Source organism: Protopterus annectens, chromosome 2.part2 (genome assembly GCF_019279795.1).
Source record: "Protopterus annectens isolate FY-2018-M chromosome 2.part2, PAN1.0, whole genome shotgun sequence".
NCBI lineage: Eukaryota > Metazoa > Chordata > Ceratodontiformes > Protopteridae > Protopterus > Protopterus annectens.
This window is the reverse complement of record NC_056730.1, coordinates 294,687,540-294,708,614: the sequence shown is the minus strand read 5'-3', so window position 1 is coordinate 294,708,614 and position 21,075 is coordinate 294,687,540. Positions and strand designations below refer to the sequence as shown.

The following is a 21,075-nucleotide window of genomic DNA, read 5'->3' as shown; positions in this document are numbered from 1 at the left end:
AGCATTCTTGCCCAGCATGGGAAGAAGCTGCTGTAGTGTTAGCATCTTGAATTTTGGTACTTGCAGATAGGTGTTCAGAATTGAAAGATCCAGAAAGGGTCTCCATGCTTTGTCCTTTCTTGGGACTAGAAAGAGTCTTGAGTAAAATCCTTATCCTTGCTCCTGTGTAGGTACCTGTTGAATGGCTCTCATGTCCATGAGAGCTGTAATTTGTTTTTGTGCCTCTGCCCATTGATTTGGTGGCAGGTTTGGCATTCCTTTTATCCTTGGTAAGGTATGAAAGTGGAATCTGTATCCTTGAGAGACAATGTCTAGAACCCATTTGTCTTTTGTGATGATGTGCCAGTTGTCTGCCAAAAATGCTAATTTTCCTCTTAAGGGAGCTGACAGGAGAGATTTGCTTGGTAGTTTGAGGATTGAGTCATTGTGTTTGTCTTCTGCTAGCCTGGGGCCTGTCTTCGCCTCCTTTCTGGGTAGCAGTACCCCATTGGCGAGGTTTGTAAAGGCCTTGTGACTGACCTCTGCCCCTTGGGCGTCTGTATTTGCCTCTCTGTGATCTGTCAGAAGCTGGAAAGGACCAGTTTTTCGTTGGCCAATTTCTGCTGAAATGACGGGGTTTGTACCTGCAAAAAAATCCTTGACCGTCTGCGTAGACTTTGCCTTATCCTCCCATTTTCTTTAAAACCTCTTCTGCTTTGACACCAAATAATACATCCTGCTGTAAAGGTGCATCCAATAATTTTGCTTTAACATGATCAGGAATGGTTTGTTCTTTTAACCAAGCATGTCTACGTATGACAGAGCCAGTAACAGCTGCTCTACAGGAAGCTTCCAATGAATCAAATCCACATTGTAAAGTATGTTTGCCCACCTGTTCAGCTGCATGCAACATATCCTGCATTTCCTTGAATTCAGACTGTTCAGTATGTGTGCTCATTTTTTGTTTTAATTGAGACATTAGGAATTGCTGATATTTCAGCATGTGAAAATGACAATTTAATGCTCTCATAGCCAGAGTTGCTGAGGTGTATATTTTCTTTCCCCATCTACCTAGGGCTCTGGAATCCCTTCCAGAGGGCACAGGATTTTTAGCCATACAATCTTTAGCTCCCTTAGGACCCTGGGAAATTGTTTCTGGGTCAGCCACAGGGCTTTTATAAAGGAATTTGTGAGAGTCAGGTACTCTGTAGTATCTGTCTGGTTTGGCTGGAGCAGGAGGTAGAGAGTCTGGATTTAGACTAGACTCAAGTAAACATCATCCACAATATCCAAAACTGGAGGGATAGCAAGAGATCTGTGCTGGGGTAGTAAAAGGAACTCTCGGAGCCTTTTCTTAGAATCAGAGTAGTCCTGGCCTTCCCAGTGGAAATGTTCCCTCAAGGTATGTAAAGTTTCCCCAAAAGAGTAGTCTTCAGGGGGAGATGCTGAGGGAATAGAGTCTTCATAAGATGGAAAAGTGTAATCATGTTCCTCAGAAGAATCTGAGGAAATTGAAACCTGGTCAGAGGAAGCATAATCCTCCTCTTGCCTTGGTCTTTTATCAGGAGGGGGATGGTAACCCGATTAGGGTAATCAAATCTTCAGCCATCTTAAGCATCTGTTTCTTAGGCATGGGGCCTTGAACTGTAGACTGATGTACAGTCTTCTTTGCTTTTAAAGGAGTTTTAAGCTTAGCATAAGACTTAATAGTGAGTGTAGTCGGTCTGAAGACATCTTCTGCAATCTAAGGTGTTTTCACTGTACCGGGGTCTACTTCTTCTCCGGTGTCGGAAGGGCCTAATGAAGATGGCTGCGTCGGCCTAGTAGACTCCGCTAGAGAATCCGCAGCTGTCTGGGGTTCCAGTTCTGCGGTTGTCAGGGGCTGCATAGGCGCCTCACTGAAAACCGGAGAACCGGCGACAGGCCCAGCAGAGGACTCGGAGTCTGGCTTGTTCCTAGGCTGCCTGTCCTTATAGTTGCGTTTTTTATGCATGCCAGTCATCGGCTGCTTCGACGGCATGATATAATTAAATTTCCTACCAAAGTAATGTCGTGCGAAGTCAAAACGGCGTTTGATAGTTCGTTTATTAAACCTAGCACAAAACAGACAACCTGTGATGTTGTGGTCTGGGCCTAGGCAAGGAATACAATAGGAATGGAAGTCCTTATGAGGTATTTGCTTCCCACAAGAAATGCAATTGTTAACTTTTTCTGACATCAGAATGAGGCAAGAAAAGGTTCCCCAATGGGGTACTTAGCTTTATTGAAGACTTCGGACTGAAATTCAAATCGAAAATCTCAGGTGTCGGCCGACCGGCACTTGCGAACTGCTTCTGCTTTGGGCACCGTGCTGCAAGAAAACGGAACAAAATGGCGTTGGATGCCTCTTATATACCCCAGGCGCTCTGATGTCAGGGAAGAAGCAACAGCAACCGACGCCGGACCAAGACTTTGGAACTCAGGCCGACTGCGGGACCGCCTGATGGCAGGATAACCCAAGTGTGATGACTGCAGCAGGGTAACACAATGAACATCAGGGTGCCAAGAGTTTTCTGGGCACCAGGAACAGTCTGGAGTAGAAACCCTGTCCCCTTTGCTCTGTTGGAACAGGTTGAATATCCCTGATACTGAGAAGAGAAAGTACTTGCTTTTGCGCCTCTGCCCACTGGTTTGGAGGAAGGTCTGGCAATCCGCTTGGGGCGGGCAGTGAGTGGAAGTAGAATCTGTACCCCTGAGATACAATGTTTACGACCCATCAGTCCTGGGTAATATACTCCCAGTTTTTTTGCATGCAGGGCGAGTTTTCCTCCTAGTGGTGCAAGTACTTGGGCATGGCTGGGAAGGATTAAGGACAAGTCATTGTGAACTTTTTCCATAAGGGGGTGGCTTACCACTCCCTGTTTTTGAGGAGGGAGCACTCCATTGTTTAGACCTGTGCATACACTGAGACTGTAGTCTTTGTGGTCTGTTGCCCCTGGGTTTGGACTGAGAAGGTCTGGGAGGGACTGGAAAAAGGACCATTTTTTGAAGGCCAATGTCTACTGGATATCTAGGTGGCTGTACCTGTAAGAAATCTAACAGTTTGCATAGATTTAGCTTTTTCCTCCATCTTTTTAAGAACTTCTGCTTTGGAGCCAAACAAACAGTCTTTGTTTAATGAAGCATCTAGTAATTTTGCTTTGATATGGTCTGGCAAGATTTGTTCCTTCAGCCAAGCATGCCTTTCTCAGAACAGACCCAGTGACAGCAGCCCTGTAAGATGCTTCTAAGGCATCAAAACCACTCTGCAAAGCATGTTTACCAACTTGGTTTGCCGAATGCATTAACTCTTGTAAGTCTTTATTTTCTGCACAATCAGGAATCAACAACATTTTCTGTTTAATTAGTTCTATAATATGTTGCAGGTACTTCAACATGTGAAACTGGCAATTTAAAGCCCTGATGGCAAGAGTTGCAGAGGTATACACCTTCTTACCCCATCTGTCTAAAGCTCTAGAATCCCTGTCCGAAGGGGTAGGGTTTTTGGCTGTAGTATCCTTAATACATTTAGGTCCCAGGGAAATGGTCTCTGGACCCGCAGTGGGATTTTTAGTAAGAAATTTGCGGGAGTCGGGTACCCTGTAGTACCTGTCAGGCTTTCTAGGAGCTGGTGGTAAAGTATCAGGGGGAAGACTGGATTCCATGAAGACATCTACAACATCCAGGACAGGGGGTATAGCTAGAGGCCTATGGTGAGGCAAGTCTAAAAATTTCCAGAGTCTCTTTTTGGACTGTTGGTAGTCCTGGCATTCCCAGCGGAAATGCTCTCTTAGAGTATGCAAGGTTTCACTGAAATAAAAGTCCTCAGGGCGGGGGGGGGGGGGGCAAAGGGAATGGAATTCTCTGCATCCGAGTCCTCATAAGTAGGTAAGGGTATGTCCTGGTAGTCACAGGGGTCAGAGCCATCAGACTCCTGGTCTGTAGAATCAGAAGGAAAATCAATTCTTTGTCTTTTAGAGGGGGAAGGCTGGCTTTGCCTAATTTAAAGTAATAAGGTCTTCAGTCATTCTAAGCATTTGTTTCTGTGGCATGGGAGCTTGAGCATGCGGTTTGGACGTTCGTTTCCTAGGCGTAGTGAGACCTCTGGGCCAGAGAAACTCGGTAGTTTTAGTTAAAAATGAAGTTGCCAGTTTAATACGAATATTGATAGGTTGGAATACACCCTCAGAAGCCGATGCCTGCACAGCGGCTCCGGACCCATCCAAGGTAGAGACATCCGCAGGTTCCATAGTCGAAGAAGCATCTTGTGGCATACAGGACTCCGAATGGGTCTCAGCAGAGGCCTGCAAATCTGTAGAAATGGGCATCAGGGGGCTGCAAAGTCGCTTCACTGAGTACCGGCAGACTGGCAACTAGCTTAACAGAAGCATCGTCGGCAGTTTTTGACCTATGCGGTCTGTCTCTGTCTTTGGCTTTTTCGGAAGATCGGTAGTCAGCTTACCGAAGCCATTCTGCAATATGGAGAATTAGAGCAAAAGAATTTAGCTACAAATATAGCCCAACGACGAATGGTTAGGGTGTTAAGCAAGGCACAAAACCGACAGCGAGGGACGTCGTGGTCTGGGCCTAAACAGGTGACGCAGTTAAGAATGAAAATCTCTGTGAGGTATTTGCTTTCCGCATGCAAGACAATTGTTAACTTTTTCTGACATAAGTTAAAGCAAGAAAAAAGAATCCCCAACGGGGTACTTAGCTTCAGAAGACTTCAAGTTTGAAACTCGAAAAATGAAAATTTCAGGTAGCGGCCGATTGGCACTTGCAAACTGCTTCTGCTTCAGGCTCCTTCTTGGCGAGAAAGACTGATGTAATGGTGTTGGCTGCATGTTTTAAATCCACTGACGACCTGACATCATGGAAGAGGCAACAGCATCTGACGCAGAAATCCCAAGACTCTGGTATTCGGGCCGACTGAGGGCTACCTGCAGGCAGATAACCCCCAAGTGTGATGACTGCAACAGTGAAACACAAAGAACATCTATACATTTCTTGGCATTAAGCTTGAGCCCATGGCTCTGGCACCAAGCATCTGTTTTTGTAAGGCCCTTTTGTAGAATATCCATATAATTTGGGGATTCAATAATGGCACCCAGTTTGCAGTGACCTGTGAACTTTGCTAGCCAGAGTCCCTTAGTGTTGGCCTGTACTTCAGATAAGTAAATGCCAAACAAGAGCGGTCCCAGGACTGAACCCTGAGATACTCCACTTTCACTTGTCTGGAGCTGGATTTGGAGTCGGATACTTTTACACTCTGGGTTCTGTCCGTAAGCCAGTAGGCAACCCATCGAGTGAAGTTTAATTGTGAGTAATAATCTAGGTCTTCCCCATAAATAACAACAAAAAAAGCTCGCTTCTACCATTTCAGGAAGTGCTCCCTCTTCCTTTTACCAGAGGGAAATCAAGACACAGATGTACTTTACTGCAGGCTTTTTAACTCCTGCTAGAAAGTACAGTTTTGTACCTACCATAAATGTAGATGTCCGATAGGAATGCATCTGCAGTCCTTACAAATGGGTTGTCCTGTCGTCAGGCAGTCCTTCGGTCGGTCGGATTCCAAAGTCTGGGTCTGGCCTCGGCTGGTGTCGCACTTCACCCGACGTCATAGCTGCAGTTATTCGGGTATAAAGGCATCAGCCGACGCCATTTTCCTCAGTATTTCTTGCGCCAGATGCCAGGTGCCCTCTAGGAAGGCTAAATTTGGATAAATGCAAATGATTCCAAATAGTAGAGAGCAAACAAAAAATAGGCATGTATGTACATATATACAAACAAATACACCATAATAGATTCCCCCAGCTAGCTACAAGATGGGCAAATACCCTAGGAGTACCACAGAGGGGAAGGTGGGTGGGTAATCCTGACTGCAGATGCATTCCTATTGGACATCTACATTTATGGTAGGTACAAAACTGTACTATGTCCTTCAAGGATGCATCTGCAGTCCTTACAAATGGGTAGAATACCATAGCAAAACTGGGGAGGAGGAGAAATAAAATTATGGTGTAGTTAAGATCCCTTGCAAAACAGCAGTGGCAAAACCTGCTCGGGATCTGGAGTATAAAGGTAAATTATAATGCTTGGCAAATGTATGCACGGAGCTCCAAGTAGCAGCCTCTAAAATGTCTTTGGTAGCCACTCCTCGTAGAAAAGCTGTGGTAGTGGCTGTAGCCCTTGTAGAGTGAGGCCTGATGTTTTCTGGAGTTTTCTTTCCATGGTAGGAGTAACAAAATCTAATGCAATTTCCTATCCACTTAGAGATTGTCTGTTTTGAAATTGCTTTTCCTTCCATTCCTGTTGCATATGCTACCAGTAGCTGGTCAGTTTTCCTATTGCCCTTGGTCCTGTCCAGGTAGTAGCGTAATTGTCTATGCACATCCAAGGTATGCAACAGCCTTTCTCCCCTGTTCTGAGGGTTGGGGAAGAATGTAGGTAGGTGGATAGCCTGATTCAAAGACACTCTGGAGACCACCTTAGGCATAAAAGTAGGATTAGTTCTCATGGATACTCTATCTTGGTAGAAGATCAGGAAGGGCTGTACTGCCATTAGTGCCTGTAGCTCAGATACCCTTCTTGCTGAAGTGATTGCCAACAGGAAAGCAGTTTTCCATGATAAGTATTGTAATTCTGCTGTTGCTGCTGGTTCGAAAGGAGGAAGTGTCAATTTTTCTACCACAAAGTTCAAGTCCCATGCTGGCAATGGTGGCTTCCTAGGGTTTTACATTTTAATTCCTCTCAGAAACTGCCTGAGCAGAGGATGTGAGAAGACTGGAGGATCAAGTCGTATTCTGCTGAAATAGCTGATGCATGAATCTTGATGGAAGAATAGGACAGGCCTTTGTGGAAGAGCTCTGCCAAGTATTCCAGGATGTTGGCTATGTTTACCAGTGACACATTTTCTCCTTTTGCAGTACTCCAAATGAAATATCTTTTCCATTTTGCTGAATAATTCTTTCTTGTTGAGGGTCTGCGAGCCTCCAAGATAATGTCTTTTACCCTTTGGGATAAATTTGGGTTATTTGTTCTTATGCAATGTTCCAGGCAGTTAGCTGCAGTGTTTTCAGGTTTGGATGCAGGGTGTTGTAGTTGTTCTGTGTTAACAGCAAGGGAACAAGGGGTAGGTGCCATATTTGTTCCCGAGACATGCTCCTCAGTAATGGGTACCAATGTTGTCTTGGCCAGTCTGGAGCTATCAGGATGATCCTTGGACGGTCCTCCTTGATCTTCAATAGCACCTTGTGCATCAAAGGAAGTGGTGGGAATGCATAATCTGTCAGGTTTTTCCAACTGAAAGATAGGGAGTCCACCTTCCAAGCAAGTGGGTGGTACGTCCTTGTGCAGAATTTCTTTAGTTGGTGATTGCGTGGGGATGCAAATAAGTCTATTTGAGGGAGTCCCCATTTTCTTGTAATGGTTTTGAAGATGTCCGGATGCAGTATCCATTCGTGGGCATCCGTGGTAGTCCTGCTTAGTATGTCTGCTAGAATGTTTTCTTTTCCTGGTACAAAAATTGCTTGTAACTGAACGTTGTAACTCAGGGCCACATTCCAGAGATCCATTGCCATCCGGCATAGAGGGTACGAATGTGTGCCTCCCTGTTTGTTGATGTACCACATAACTGTGGTGTTGTCTGTCCTTATCAACAGTTGACCTGGTCAAAGAAATGGTCTGAATGTCTGAATTGCCAGTTTTACTGCCAGCATTTCCTTTTGATTTATGTGTAGGTGCAGCTGGTCTTGAGTCCATAAGCCTTGTATGCACTTGTCTAGCATGTGGGCCCCCCAACCGAGGTCTGAGGCGTCCGTGGTAATGGTTTGGCTTGGTTGAGTGTTGTGGAAGGGCAATCCTTTGTTTGATTGACAGGCCTGAGCCCACCATTGGAATTCTTGCTTCAGGCATGGAATTATTGGAATTTGAGTTTCTAGGCTGTGCTTGTGCTGAGACCATAAATTCCTTGGGTACCACTGTAACTTTCTCATATGCAATCTGGCATGTGGAACCAATATTATGCAGGATGCCATGAAACCCAAGGCTTGCAGGACTTTTCTTGCTGTTAGATGGTTCTGCTTTGTTAATGCCAAGAAGTATAGAGGGAGTTGCTCCTGTTTTTCTACTGTTAGGAATGCCATTTGCTTCGATGTGTCCAGCTCTGCACCCAAGAAGGTTATCCTTTGGGATGGTATCAGCCTTGACTTGTTTATATTGACTGTGTATCCCAGGGCTTGTAGTAAGTAAATGACCCTTTTCAAGTCTTCTGCTAACTTGATTTTGTTGTCCGCTTGTATCAGGCAGTCGTCCAGGTAAGGGTAGATTTGGATTCCCTGGAGCCTGCAATGAGCAATTACTGATGCCAGGCATTTCGTGAACACTCTGGGCGCAGTAGATAAGCCAAAGGGCAATGCTGAGAATTGATAATGCTCTGATCCTGCAAGAAATCTGAGGTATCTTCTGCAATTTGGTCGTATGGGGACGTGCAGGTATGCCTCCTTGAGATCTAGAGTTACCAGCCAAGACTCCTTGCCCAGCATAGGAAGAAGCTGCTGTAGGGTCAGCATTTTGAATTTTGGAACAATGAGGAATGTGTTTAAAGCGGACAGGTCGAGAATAGGTCTCCATTTGCTTTATTTTCTTGGTACCAGGAAGAGTCTGGCGTAAAATCCCTGTCCTTGCTCCATAGATGGTACCTTTTCCACAGCTCTCATTTTTAATAATTGAGATATTTATTTTTAGAGCTTCTGCCTTTTGATTTGGAGGTAGGTTTGGCATTCCTCTCTTCCCTGGTAGAGTATGGAAGTGAAACCTGTAACCTTGGTCTATTGTCTGCAAAATCCACTTGTCTCTTGTGATGTAATGCCAGTTTACTGAAAATAAAGCTAGCTTCCCGCCCAAGGATGCTTTTAGTTGTTCCCTGGTAGGCGGTGCTAGAACCAAGTCACTGTGATTGTCCTGTAGTAGTGGTGGTGGTGGCTGTGTCCGTGGCTGCACCTCGCTGGTTGTTAACCCTGCCACTGGCATCCCCTGTAGGCACCTCTGGATTGACTTCGGCCTCTTGAACGCCTATTCCTGCCTCTCTGGGCTCTGGAGGAGTCGGGAAAGGACCAATTCTTGGAGGGCCAATTCCTGTTAAACCTTGGAGGTTGGACCTGTAAGAAATCTTTCACTGTTTGGACAGATTTTGCCTTCTCTTCCATCTTCTTGAGCACCTGTTGTGCAGGAGAGCCAAACAAATTGATCTTGTCCATGGGAGCATCTAGTAATTTGGATTTCACATGGTCTGGTAAGGCCTGCTCTTTTAACCATGCATGCCTTCTGATAACTGTGCCAGTCATGGCTGATCTGAAGGAAGCTTCCAGTGCATCATAGCCGCATTTTAAGGAATGGTTACTGACCTGCTGAATGTTATGTACCATTTCCTGAACAGATTTTTTGTCTAATGGTTCATCTGAGGACAACGTTTTGGTTAACTGGTCTAGCATAAATTCTTGATACTGGATCATGTGGAATTGACAGTTCAATGCTCTAGCTGAAAGAGTTGCAGAAGTGTAAACTTTTTTACCCCATCTCTCTAAGGACCTGGATTCCCTTTCAGAGGGGGTTTTTGGCAGAGGTAGCTGCTACAGCCTTAGGACCCTGGGAGATAGTCTCGGGATCTGCAAAAGGAGCTTTATACAAATGGTGATGAGTATCCGGAACCCTGTAGTACCTATCGGGCTTAGCAGGGGCCAGTGGAAGTGAATCAGGAGCAGTACAAGCATCATTAAATGCATCATCTACAACAGAGAGAACTGGAGGAATGGCTAAAGGCCTATGTTGTGGTAAATGCAGAAAGGTTCTAAGCCTCTTCCTAGAGTCTGAGAAATCCTGGCCCTGCCACTGAAATTGTTCCCTCATAGCATGCAAGGTTTCCCCAAAGGAAAATTCCTCAGGCAGAGAGGCAGAAGGGATGGACTCTTCAGCATCAGAGTCTTCATAAGGGGAGAAAGAAGCCTCTGGAGGGTTAGTATTGTCTGAATCATCAGAGGAATCATCTGTAGAAACTGGTTCAGGGGGCTCTGCTCTAGGCCTCTTCTCTGGAGGTGGGTGAGAGGCCCTGTCTGTGTGAGATTGGGATCCCCGGATTAAAGAAATGAGATCCTCTGCTAGACTAAGAATTTGTGAACTAGAGCTAGGCCTGTGAGAGGGGGTCTTAGCAGGCACAGATTTAGTAGTTTTAGCTGCTTTAGCCCTGGCAAAAGCCTTAATGGACATGGCTGCAGGTGGCCTAGCAGCTCCACGTGCAGGGGTGGAGATATCCAAGGGGATAGTGTCAGATAATTCCTGAGAAACTGCCTGAGCAGAAGGTAAATCAGAAGCCGATTCCACGAGGTTGGAAGAGGCCTCGGTAGGAGGTAAGTTTTCGGCTGAAGGAAGAACCGCTTGCTCGGTTTCAGCCGAAACAGAGACACTCGCGGTTGGCCTAACCACGGTTTCGGCCAAAACCGCAGATCGCGAGTGTCGGTCCTTTTCCTTGCGCTTTTTTGATATTTGCGTAGTCGGAGGATCCGATGGCATAATGTAAGCAAAATCGAGCGAAAAACTCCTCAGCAAATTCCGACCGACGTCTAAGCGTCCGTCGGTTAAAAGAAGCACAGGCTAGACAAGCTGCTACGTCGTGGTCTGGGCCTAAACAAGGTAAGCAGTAAGAGTGGAAATCTTTATGAGGTATTTGTTTCCCACAAGTTAAACAGTTATTCACTTTTTCTGACATCGGCTGAGGCAAGAAAGAGTCCCCAACGGGTACTTAGCTTTTAGAAGTCTTCGGTAGTAGTAGAAGAATTCGGTAGTAGTAATCTCTGGTTCTGACCGACCGGCACTTGCGAACAGCTTCTGCTTCGGGCGCCATGCGGCAAGAAAGACTGAGGAAAATGGCGTTGGCTGATGCCTTTATACCCGAATAACTGCAGCTATGACGTTGGGTGAAGTGCGACACCAGCCGAGGCCAGACCCAGACTTTGGAATCCGGCCGACCGAAGGGCTGCCTGACGACAGGACAACCCATTTGTAAGGACTGCAGATGCATCCTTGAAGGACATCTTTTAAACCAGGGTGATGTGATACACTGTGCCTGAGGCTGGGGGTAAAAAAGAAAATATACTTGTGTAAAATCTTAGTATAACTATAGATGTCCTCTTCTATATGCTGCTGTATCTATAACATGAGGGAGGTCTCTCCCTCTGGTTGACTCACAGGTCCAGCCATTTTACAAAAGTTAGCTGCTAGTGCGAAGGTACGTGCGACAGCAGCATAGGAACATTATGATATCAACCTACCCAACACCTGCGACTCAGATGCCTAAAGGAAGTTCAGGCCTGGTGCTCTACTATTCATATTTGGGGTCATTTTACTAACGATGTCTGCTTTGGAAGTTCACATGATGTCCTGCAATATCATCCCTCTTCAGTACAAGTAGGTAGGTCATTTTCCCCTTCAGAAATTGTGGCACACACTTTGGTAATGAATGCCCAAGAATGAGTCCCCAACTGGTAATGAATGCCCAAGAATGAGTCCCCAACCTTGAGGCTGAAACCTGCTTATCAGCTCAGTCAGATGAGATAAGGTCCATTGGCATGACAGCCTCCAAAGGGAATTCATTAGAGGTCTCAGGCAAATCGGATGCAAGGTTCAAGGCTGCAAAGTACCACCTGGAGTCTACATCCAAAAGTAGTCAAGGAAAGTTGAAAGTCAAAGTCGCAATACCTCCACTTCTTTCTATCTTTTCCATAAAACACTTGTTTTTGGGAGGTGGGAATTTCGAAGGCTAAAGGAGAATTTTAAGATACTATCACAGACTGATTGAAAGCCTTCCTCCTCTTCCTTTCCAAGTAGTTCTGCAGGGAATGTTGCCTACTTCTTGGTGTTTCAAGAATGAATACTTGACAGACCTTCAGTCTTTGAAATTGAGCTCTGAGGCTAAACACAATACACTATGGCTATAAATTCTTTGTGGAGAATCTCCATATCAAATAAGCATCTGCATTTTTTAGTCACTGACATCAACCACAATCAAAAATTATACTCTAATCAGAAATAAATATGAAAATACTATAAAGAAGATAAAGAGGCTCCCTTGCAGGACATTTAAATTCTGAACTTTGGAAGAGACGGAACTATGACAGACTACTGATGCCAATGCTGTGAAGCATATAGTGCAAGCTTGTCACAAGACAGATCTAAAATGGTGAGACTGGATACTCATTTTATACTGGAGAATACCCTGGTGTCCCAGAGAGTAGGGTGCTGAGCTAGAGAATTCAGGCCACATGTCCAGGCCTTCTGCAGCAAAATCTCAGTAGTCAGGACTACTGCAACAATGATCTAAATAAAGATAATCTGGCTATAATCTCGGAGACTGATCATAAAACTTTGTAGTGCCTACAGCTTTAACTAACCTACATTCTACCATTTACAGAAAAAGTGGAAGAATGCAAAGTGTTTTAAAGTTTTGAAAAACGTTAAACAGCATTAGTCACAAAAAAATCAAGCAGAACAACATCTGATAAATGAATGGCTTTAAAAGCAATATATCATACTCTTCACTCTTCCACACTCTGTACACGTACCTGTGTGGCCTGTGAGACAATGAAGAGTATAGTACCTTTTAAAGCTGTGAAAAATCTTTAGACTCCGTTCTGTGGTGGCTACTGTTACGTTACGCTCAAGTGGGAGACCAGAGCCTAACAGTGAGGAAAAATGCGCAATAATCTTTGTTCAGCACCTATTTTGTAATCAAGGAATTTAAGAACATACACTTTTTCCAAATTAAGAATGCAACCAGAGAACTACATGCAAGTGCATATATTTACTCTGCATCATATCACAAATAAAATATCATAAAATGGTGCAAGTAGATAGGCATGGTCAAATTAGTGTTGTGCTACACTGACATCTCCAATGTAACAGCAGCAGTCAAATCTGTGTTTTGTAGATGAACGTCTTTGTTCTTACTTCCTGAGAGTTTCATAATGAAATCTCAAACAATACTTTGCATGAGTTAAAATCCCAACATGTACTGTTTTTAAGTGGCAAAAAAGCATACTGCATTGTCAGCTTTCCTTATTGCTTTTTCACTTCTGTTTTTTAAAAGGTGATTATCTCCATAGTTTTACAACGGTTATGAAAACACAGTCAACAAAAGAATTATAAAATTTCACATGACCACAGCAGGTGAATTACACAAAGTTTCAAAAGTAGGATGTCTACTGGAAAGCTCCCCACTCACAAGAACGGCTAAACATATTGCTGTAAATGATACAGCCATCCCAAATTTATATTTTTTCAGACAAAGTGGGTTCAATGGAAGTCCTAATGCATAGCAAGAAACATTGCAATTTATCATGCCAGTAAGAGACTTGCACACCTTTAAAAACACTGGTTTAAAATTACCTGAAATGCGAACTGCCGGTATTTTAAATAATCTGCCAGGATATCCAACATCCGTACCATCTGAGAAAAAATGAGCACTCTACTGCCTCGTTCACGAAGACGCACTAGTAGCTTATCCAAGAGAATCAGCTTTCCACTGCTACGGATCAAATGCTTAAAAAATAATTAAAATTCTGTCAGATTTCGACTCTGGAAAACAGTATATAATTAGAACATTACAAATCATATTCACATGTATGGGAAAGTACAAAAAAGGAAAGTAGTTTTTTGAACCATACATATGAGGGAAAAAAAAAGGGAGAGAAGGAAGTAACTGCTTAATCTATAAATACATTAAGTAAAACCAATAAAAGCTTTTTTATATGTTAAACAAAAATATATGCAATTAAAAAAATAAGGAAAATGCTCAACAATTAAAACACTGCATAAAGAAAATTGAATGCATTACTGCTATGCAGAGCGAATGAAAAGATTAGTGACCATTACAATTCTGTACTTTCAAAACATTCACCATTCACAGCTAACAAGGTTGCACTTACTATAAGAAATGCACACAACAGTAAAGACAGTCTTTATAAATTATTCTCCACCAACAAAGACTGCTGAGAAAAGGACAAGGATAAAGAGGTTTCTCAACAAAGTTATTCCAGCAAACTTCCAAAATAATGGCTGAGTAAACATGCTTATTCCACCCCTCCCAGTGAGCAAACTGAGAAACTATAAAATAATGCTGGTAAGATTTATCAGCTTAGGTAAAATTTGGTTTTAGGACAGCTGTTTAATCATAGTCAAACACCAAACCAAATTTGATGATGAGAGAAAGGCCACACATACTACCTACCGGGATGAAGGCCTTTGATGATACATACCCACTCGGGTATCATTGAAAAACTCATCTCAGTCCTGGGCACTCTTTGTTGGCATCTACTTTTTTCCAGTACAAGCAAACACAGGAGGGTTATACAAACTGCTGCATAATAGTAGAAAACACATCTGACACAGATATCCTTGGCAATCCACTGCCCCATCGGAATGTATCTGACCCGACACTTGCAGCAGGTCTCAAACCCGGTAGGAGCAGAGCAGCACCTGGCTGGCCTTGTTGGAGAAATCTTGACCAATGGATGGGAGATACATATATATACCCAGGGATTACCTCAGTGTCAATAGTCCCCATACTACTAAAGGGTGGCGAAGCCAAAAAACTATGGCTAGGCTTTTGTAATGCCCTCGGGCAGGAACCTATGGTTACTGGCCGGTAACTGCAATGCCAAGATGAGAGCAAACAAGAAATGTGGAAAAAATAAGTAAAGATCAACCAGAAAAGAAGAAATGGAATGAGATCATCACAGCTGTTCAACAAAAAGCAGTTTAGTACAGAAGACATCTTCCTATAATTTTATGGTTTCCACTTTTTCAAATGTCCAAAGTGGGGCATTGTTTTTTACGGGTAGAGAGGACAAATCATACTCAATCACTGCAAAGAATGTACAGTTGTGTACACTTACCATAAATGTAGATGTTTGAGTGTATTCACTGTTGCAGTCATCACCTGTGGGTTTATCGCTGCTGTGGTAGCCCTCGGCTGGCCCGAATATCAGTGTCAATGTTCTTCTGCGTTGGCTGCTGTCTCTTGCTGGCTGACGTCAGGTCGTCAGGGTATAAAGGAAGGCAGCCGACATCATTGTATCAGTTTATCTTGTCCTAACCAGTCAGAGGCCCAAGTAAATAAGGTGGAGTGGTCCTGGTGGCTAAAAGCCACCGTTAGAAACTTGTGTCTCCCTAAAGAAGATACAAGGGGGAAGGAGGGTGGGAAACCAGGACTGCAGCAGTGAATACACTAGAACATCTACATTTATGATAAGTGTACACAACTGTACTATGTTCTTCGTGTTTCACTGTTGCAGTTATCACCTGTGGGAGGATTCCCAAAGCTGAGAAGAGGGGTGGTAGGCTCAGTAAGAGACCTAGGAGTGGGTCAGCATGCCCCGTAGAACTGCAGAGGCAAACCCTGCCCTAGCCTTAGAAAATACTAGTAGGTGTTAATGCTTGGTAAAGGTATGGACAGAAGTCCAGGTGGCAGCTTCCAGGACATCCTTGGTGGGAACTCCTCTGAGGAATGCTGTGGAAGTGGAGCTGTCCTAGTGGAATGGGTTTGAATAGACCTGCGGGGGGTCCCATGCAAACTGTAGCAGAAATGGATACAGTGTGATATCCATTTGGAAATGGGCTTCCCCTGCTCCTCAGGGGCAAAGCTGACAAGAAGTTGGTCTGTTTTCCTGAAGGGTTTATTACGGTCCAGACAGTATCTGAGCTGTTTGTGCACATCTAATGAGTGCAGAATTCTTTCCCCCTTGTTTTGAAGGTTAGGAAAGAAGGTGGGAAGATGTATGGCCTGGTTGAGAGTTACATCAGATACCACCTTGGACATAAAGGAGGGATTGGTACTCAGAGAGACCCTGTCTGCATGGAAGATGATGAAGGGCTCATTGGCCATCAGTGCCTGTAGCTCTGAAACCCTTCTGGCTGAAGTGATGGATAGGAGAAAAGCAGTTTTCCAAGAGAGGTACCTTAGTTCTGCTAAAGCAGCAGGTTCAAAGGGAGGTAAAGTAAGCTTTTCCAAAACATAATTCAGGTCCCAGGCTGGAGTGGGTGGCCTTCTGGGAGGTCTGATATTAGAAACCCCTCTAAGGAATTGTTTAATCAAAGGATGTGAAAACAGGGCTGTTCTGTATCAAAATGAGCTGAAATGGCTGAGGTGTGGATTTTAATAGAGAAGGAGAGGCCACTATTAAGTAGCTCCACTAGGTAGCCCAGAATAAGAGGGATGGAAGGTTGAGAGGTATTTCCCCCTCTGGACTGGCTCTAGGAGCAGAATCTTTTCCATTTTCCTGCATAGGATTTTCTGGTGCTGGGCCTTCTGGCCTCTGTGATGATGTCTAGGACCTGTTTGCTTAACAGGAGCCCCTTGTTTGTCTTCATAGTATAAGCCATGCTGATAATTTGAGAGTCTGCAGGTCTGGGTGCAGCACCCCCCCCCACTCAGAGTTAAGAGGTCTGAGATCAGGGGAAGCTGCCTGGGAGGCTGTAAGGTCAGGCTGCGTAGTAAGGGGTACCAATGTTGCCTGGTTCAGTCTGGAGCAATGAGGACGGCCTTTGGCCTCTCTCCTCTTATTTTGATCAGAACCTTAGGGATAAGAGGCACAGGAGGGAATGCGTACACAAAAAGGGTGTTCCAGGGGAAGGTCATGGCATCCACCCTTCCATGCTAGGTGTTGGCACTCCCTGGTACAGAATTTATTAAGCTGATGTTTGGGATGCAAAGCAAAGAGATCTGCCTCTGGAGTCCCCCATGCCGGAGTGATTTGCAGAAAGATTTTTCTGTGGAGCTGCTATTCGTGGGGGTCCAGAAGGTTTCTGCTTAAGTGGTCTGCCAGGGTGTTGTTGATCCCTGATAGGTATTGTGCTAGCAGATGTAGTCCCATGGATGGGGCTATCAGCCACAGGTTCATGGCTAGCCTACACAGAGGGTAAGATTGGGTCCCTCTCTGTTTGCTGATGTACCACATTACTGTGGTGTTGTCTGTTTTGATAAGGAGAACCCCTGGATTGAGATGGGGTTTGAAGGATGTCAGAGCCTTTTGTACTGCCATCATTTCCTTCTGGCTGATGTGTAAGGGAAGGTGCTGTGCATCCCTAAGTCCTTGGGTGCACCTGCCTTCTAGGTGAGCACCCCAAGCTATGTCTGAGGCGTCGGTGGTAATGGTTTTCCCAGTTGGGCGGAGGGTGAAGGGAAGACCCTTGTTCTGGGCACAGGCCCCTGCCCACCAGAGAAACTATGCCCTTATACAGGGGATCAGAGGTAGAGAGGTCTCTAGAGGCTGTGACACCAAAGGTTCTTAAGGTACCACTGAAGTTTTCTTATGTGAAGCCTGGCCAGATGAATTAGAAGGATGCAGGATGTCATGTATCATAAAGGCTTGCAGGAACTTCCTCGTAGTGAGGTGATTTTTGGAAGCCAGCTGTACAAAACAGAGAAGCAGGAAGCTCAATTTCTCTGAGGATAGAAGGCCATTTGGGATGCTGTATCCAGCAGAGCTCCCAAGAAAATGATTTCCCTGGAGGGAGTTTGCTTTGATTTCTTCTCAATGATGGTGACCCTAAGGAGGTTAGGAGGGTTTTGACAAACAGTACGTCCTCAAGGAGCTTTTCTTTGCACTCTGCCTGAATGAGGCAGTTGTCCAGGTAAGCGTAAATTTGTATATTTTTCTGTCTGCAAAAGGGTATGCCTGAGGCTAAGCATTTGGTGAATACCCTGGAAGCAGTAGATAAGACAAAGGTTAGCGCAGAGAACTGAAAGTGTTGTAAGCCTGTTCTGAAGAGAAGGAATTTTCTGCAGGATTCCCTTATGGGGATGTGGAGGTAGACATATTTTAGGTTTAGGGTAACTAACCAACAGCCATTTTGAGCATTTGTTTTTTAGGCAAGGAAGTCTGAGTTGGAGAATGCTGTACTTGTTTCTTTGTCTTTAGAGCTGCTTTAGTCTTTGAAGCTGAAGATGGCTTAATATATTGTTGTGTAGGTCTGAAGACACCCTCAGAAGCTGATGCCTGCTCAGCGGCTCCGGACCCATCTGAGGGAATGATTTCCGAGTGTCCAATACCTTCAGTATCCAGAGGGCCAGTCGGCTCCACCACGTGGGAGTCGGAAGTGGCCTGTGGCTCTGAGGTAGCGGGCGCCAGGGGCTGCGAAAGTGCCTCACTGAGAACCGGCGAACCGGCGACTGGCCTAGTAGAGGCCTCGTCGTCGGTTTTGGATCTCGGATGCCTATCCTTTTCCTTGTCCTTGCGTTTTTTGTAAACTGCAGTTGTCGGCTGTTCTGACAGCATTATATAATTAAATCTTCGGCCAAAGTAATGAAATGCAAAATCGAACCGATGCTTAATAGTGCGTTGGTTAAATCTAGCACAAAACCGACAGCTAGCAACATTGTGATAAGGGTCTAGACAAGTAATACAGTAAGAGTGAAAATCCTTATGAGGTATTTGCTTCCCACAAGAAATATAATTGTTAACTTTTTTTGACATCGGTCTGGAGCAAGAAAAAAGTTTCCCCAACGGGGTACTTAGCCTTAATGAAGACTTTGGTTCTGAAATTCGGATTTGAAAATCTCAGGAGTTGGCCGACCGGCACTTGCAAACTGCTTTTATTTCGGGCACCGCGCGGCAAGAAAGACTGAAGAAAATGGAGTCGGCTGCATCTTTTATACCCCTGGCGCACTGACATCAGGGAAGAGGCGACAGCAACCGACGCCGGACCTGTACTTTGGAAATCTGGCCGACTGAGGGTAGCCTGCCAGCAGGATAACCGAAGAGTAATGACTGCAACAGTGAAACACTATGAACATCCAAGCATTTTTTGTCAGCATAGGCAGTAGCTGCTACAAAGTTAGCATTTTGAATTTGGGGACCACCAGGAAGGTGTTCAGAAAGGAAAGATCTAGGCTGGGACACCAAGTCCCCTGTTTCTGGGAACAAGAAATAGTCTGGAATAAAAGCCTTTACCTGTTTGATCTGAGGTAACAAGTTCTACTGCCCCTTGGGATATAAGAGTTTGGACTTGTTTCAATGTCTCTGCCCACTGATTTGGAGGTAGGTCTGGGTACCCTTTTGTAATTGGGAGTTTGTTGAAGGAAAATTTGTATCCCTGAGAAATGATCTTTAAGACCCACTGGTCCTTTGTTACAGAAAATCACTTCTCTTTGTAGAGGGAGAGCCTTTCTCCTAGTTTTTGGTGAGTGAAAAGAGGACAGACTGGGAAGAGGGAGTCATTGAGAGTTTTTGCCATACAGGGATGGCTTAGAACTCCCTGCCTTTGGAGTGGAAGTGGTCCACTGTTTGATTCTCTGCTGTCCCTGGGATAGGAGTCTTGGTGGTCTGTCCTTGCGGGGCTTACCTTGCCCATGTCTGCTAGGTGTGGGAAAGGACCAGTGTTTTGAGGGAAAATTCCTGCTGAACCTAGGAGGTTGTACCTGAAGCAAATCTTTTACTGTTTGCATAGATTTTACTTTGTCTTCCATCTTTTTAAGCACCTCTTTTGCTTTTTCTCCAAACAAGCTGTCCTTATCCAAAGGTGCATCAATTAATTTAGATTTGACATGATCAAGGAGAGGTTGTTCCTTCAACCATGCATGTCTTCTAATGACAGATCCTGACACTGCTGCTCTGCCTGAGGCTTCTAGGGCGTCATATCCGCAGTGTAAAGAGTGTTTAACCACTTGACAAGTAGAGTGCAGTAAATCTGCTAGCTCTTTTGAACTGGCACAGTCAGGAAAGGTAGAAATCTTTTGTTTTAAAAGTTCCAAAGTATGTTGTTGATATTTTAACATGTGGACCTGACAGTTGAGTGTCCTGACAGCTAAGATTGCAGAGGTGTATACTTTTTTACTCCATCTGTCCAGAGCTCTGGAGTCCTTGTCAGGAGGAGTAGGATTCTTTGCAGAACTAGCCTTAGCACCTTTTGGTCCCTGTGCAAAAACCTCCGGGTCTGCAGCAGGATTTCTGTACAGGTATTTGAGAGAGTCCGGTACTCTGCAGTACCAGTCAGGTTTTCTGTTAGCAGGCAGGAGGGCGTCAGGAGTTGAGGTGGATTCATGGAAGTCATCATCAACCACTTCTAAGATGGGGGGATGGGGGTGGCCAAGGGTCTGTGCTGGGGCAGGTGTAGAAACTCTGTCTTTTCTTAGACTGACGGAACTCCTGGGATTCCCAATGGAAATGTTCCCTGAGGGAGTGAAGGGCTTCCCCAAAGGAAAGATCCTCTGATGGGGAGGCAGAAGGAATGGATTCCTCTGCATCTGAATCCTCATAAGCAGTAAGAAGTTGTTGTTCTTCAAAATCTGAATAATCAGACTCCTCAGAATCCTATTCTGTCAGAATTTTAGGGATAGGGTTTCCTTTCCTTTTAGAAGGTGTGGCCTGAGTACATCTGATAAGGGTGATAAGATCTTCCACCATTTAAAGCATTTGAACTTAGGGTGGTGGAGAAGGGGTAAAATGGTGGCTGTTGGTAATTTTCTTAGGAGTGGACCTGCTTCTAGGCCAGGGAATATCCATCAGTCTGAGAGAAACGGTAGTTGGAGGAAAGGACATCGGTTTTAGTCTAGATTCGGTAGTGCGAAAGACCTTCTCGGAAGCCGGTGCCTGAGTTGCGGCTCCGGACCCAACCGAGGCAGAGACAACTAAAAATTCGGAAGATGAAAAAGATTTCTGCGGCATACCGGACTCCGAAAGGGTCTCAGTAGAGGCCTGGGAAGGTAACAAATCGGGCATCAGGGGTTATGAAGGCGCCTCACTGAATTCTGGAGAACTGACTACCTGCTTAGCGGTGGAGTCGTCGGAAGGTTTGGCCTTGTGTGGTCTGTCTCTATCTTTATCCTTACATTTTTTTCGGAAAGTCTATGGATTGTTGGCTGATGGATGCCATTTCAGAAAAGGAAGACGAAAATACACTGTTAACTTTTCAGACATCGGTTATTGCAAGAAAAAAGGATCCCCAATGGGGTACTTAACTTTAGATGTTTTCAGCTGTAATTCGAACTCTGGAAGCGACTGACCGGCACACTTGCGAACTGCTTCTGCT

General features: G+C 44.8%; 1 protein-coding gene across 1 annotated transcript in view; it reads right to left on the bottom strand.

Moving 5' to 3' along the window:
• CHD1 (chromodomain helicase DNA binding protein 1) overlaps positions 1–21,075 on the bottom strand; it is a gene marked incomplete in the record, with an annotated part of 4,694,407 nt that overhangs the window by 2,166,610 nt on the left and 2,506,722 nt on the right. The window contains 1 exon segment of the mRNA XM_044063873.1: positions 13,435–13,587. Within this exon segment, the coding sequence (XP_043919808.1) occupies positions 13,435–13,587 (153 nt within the window).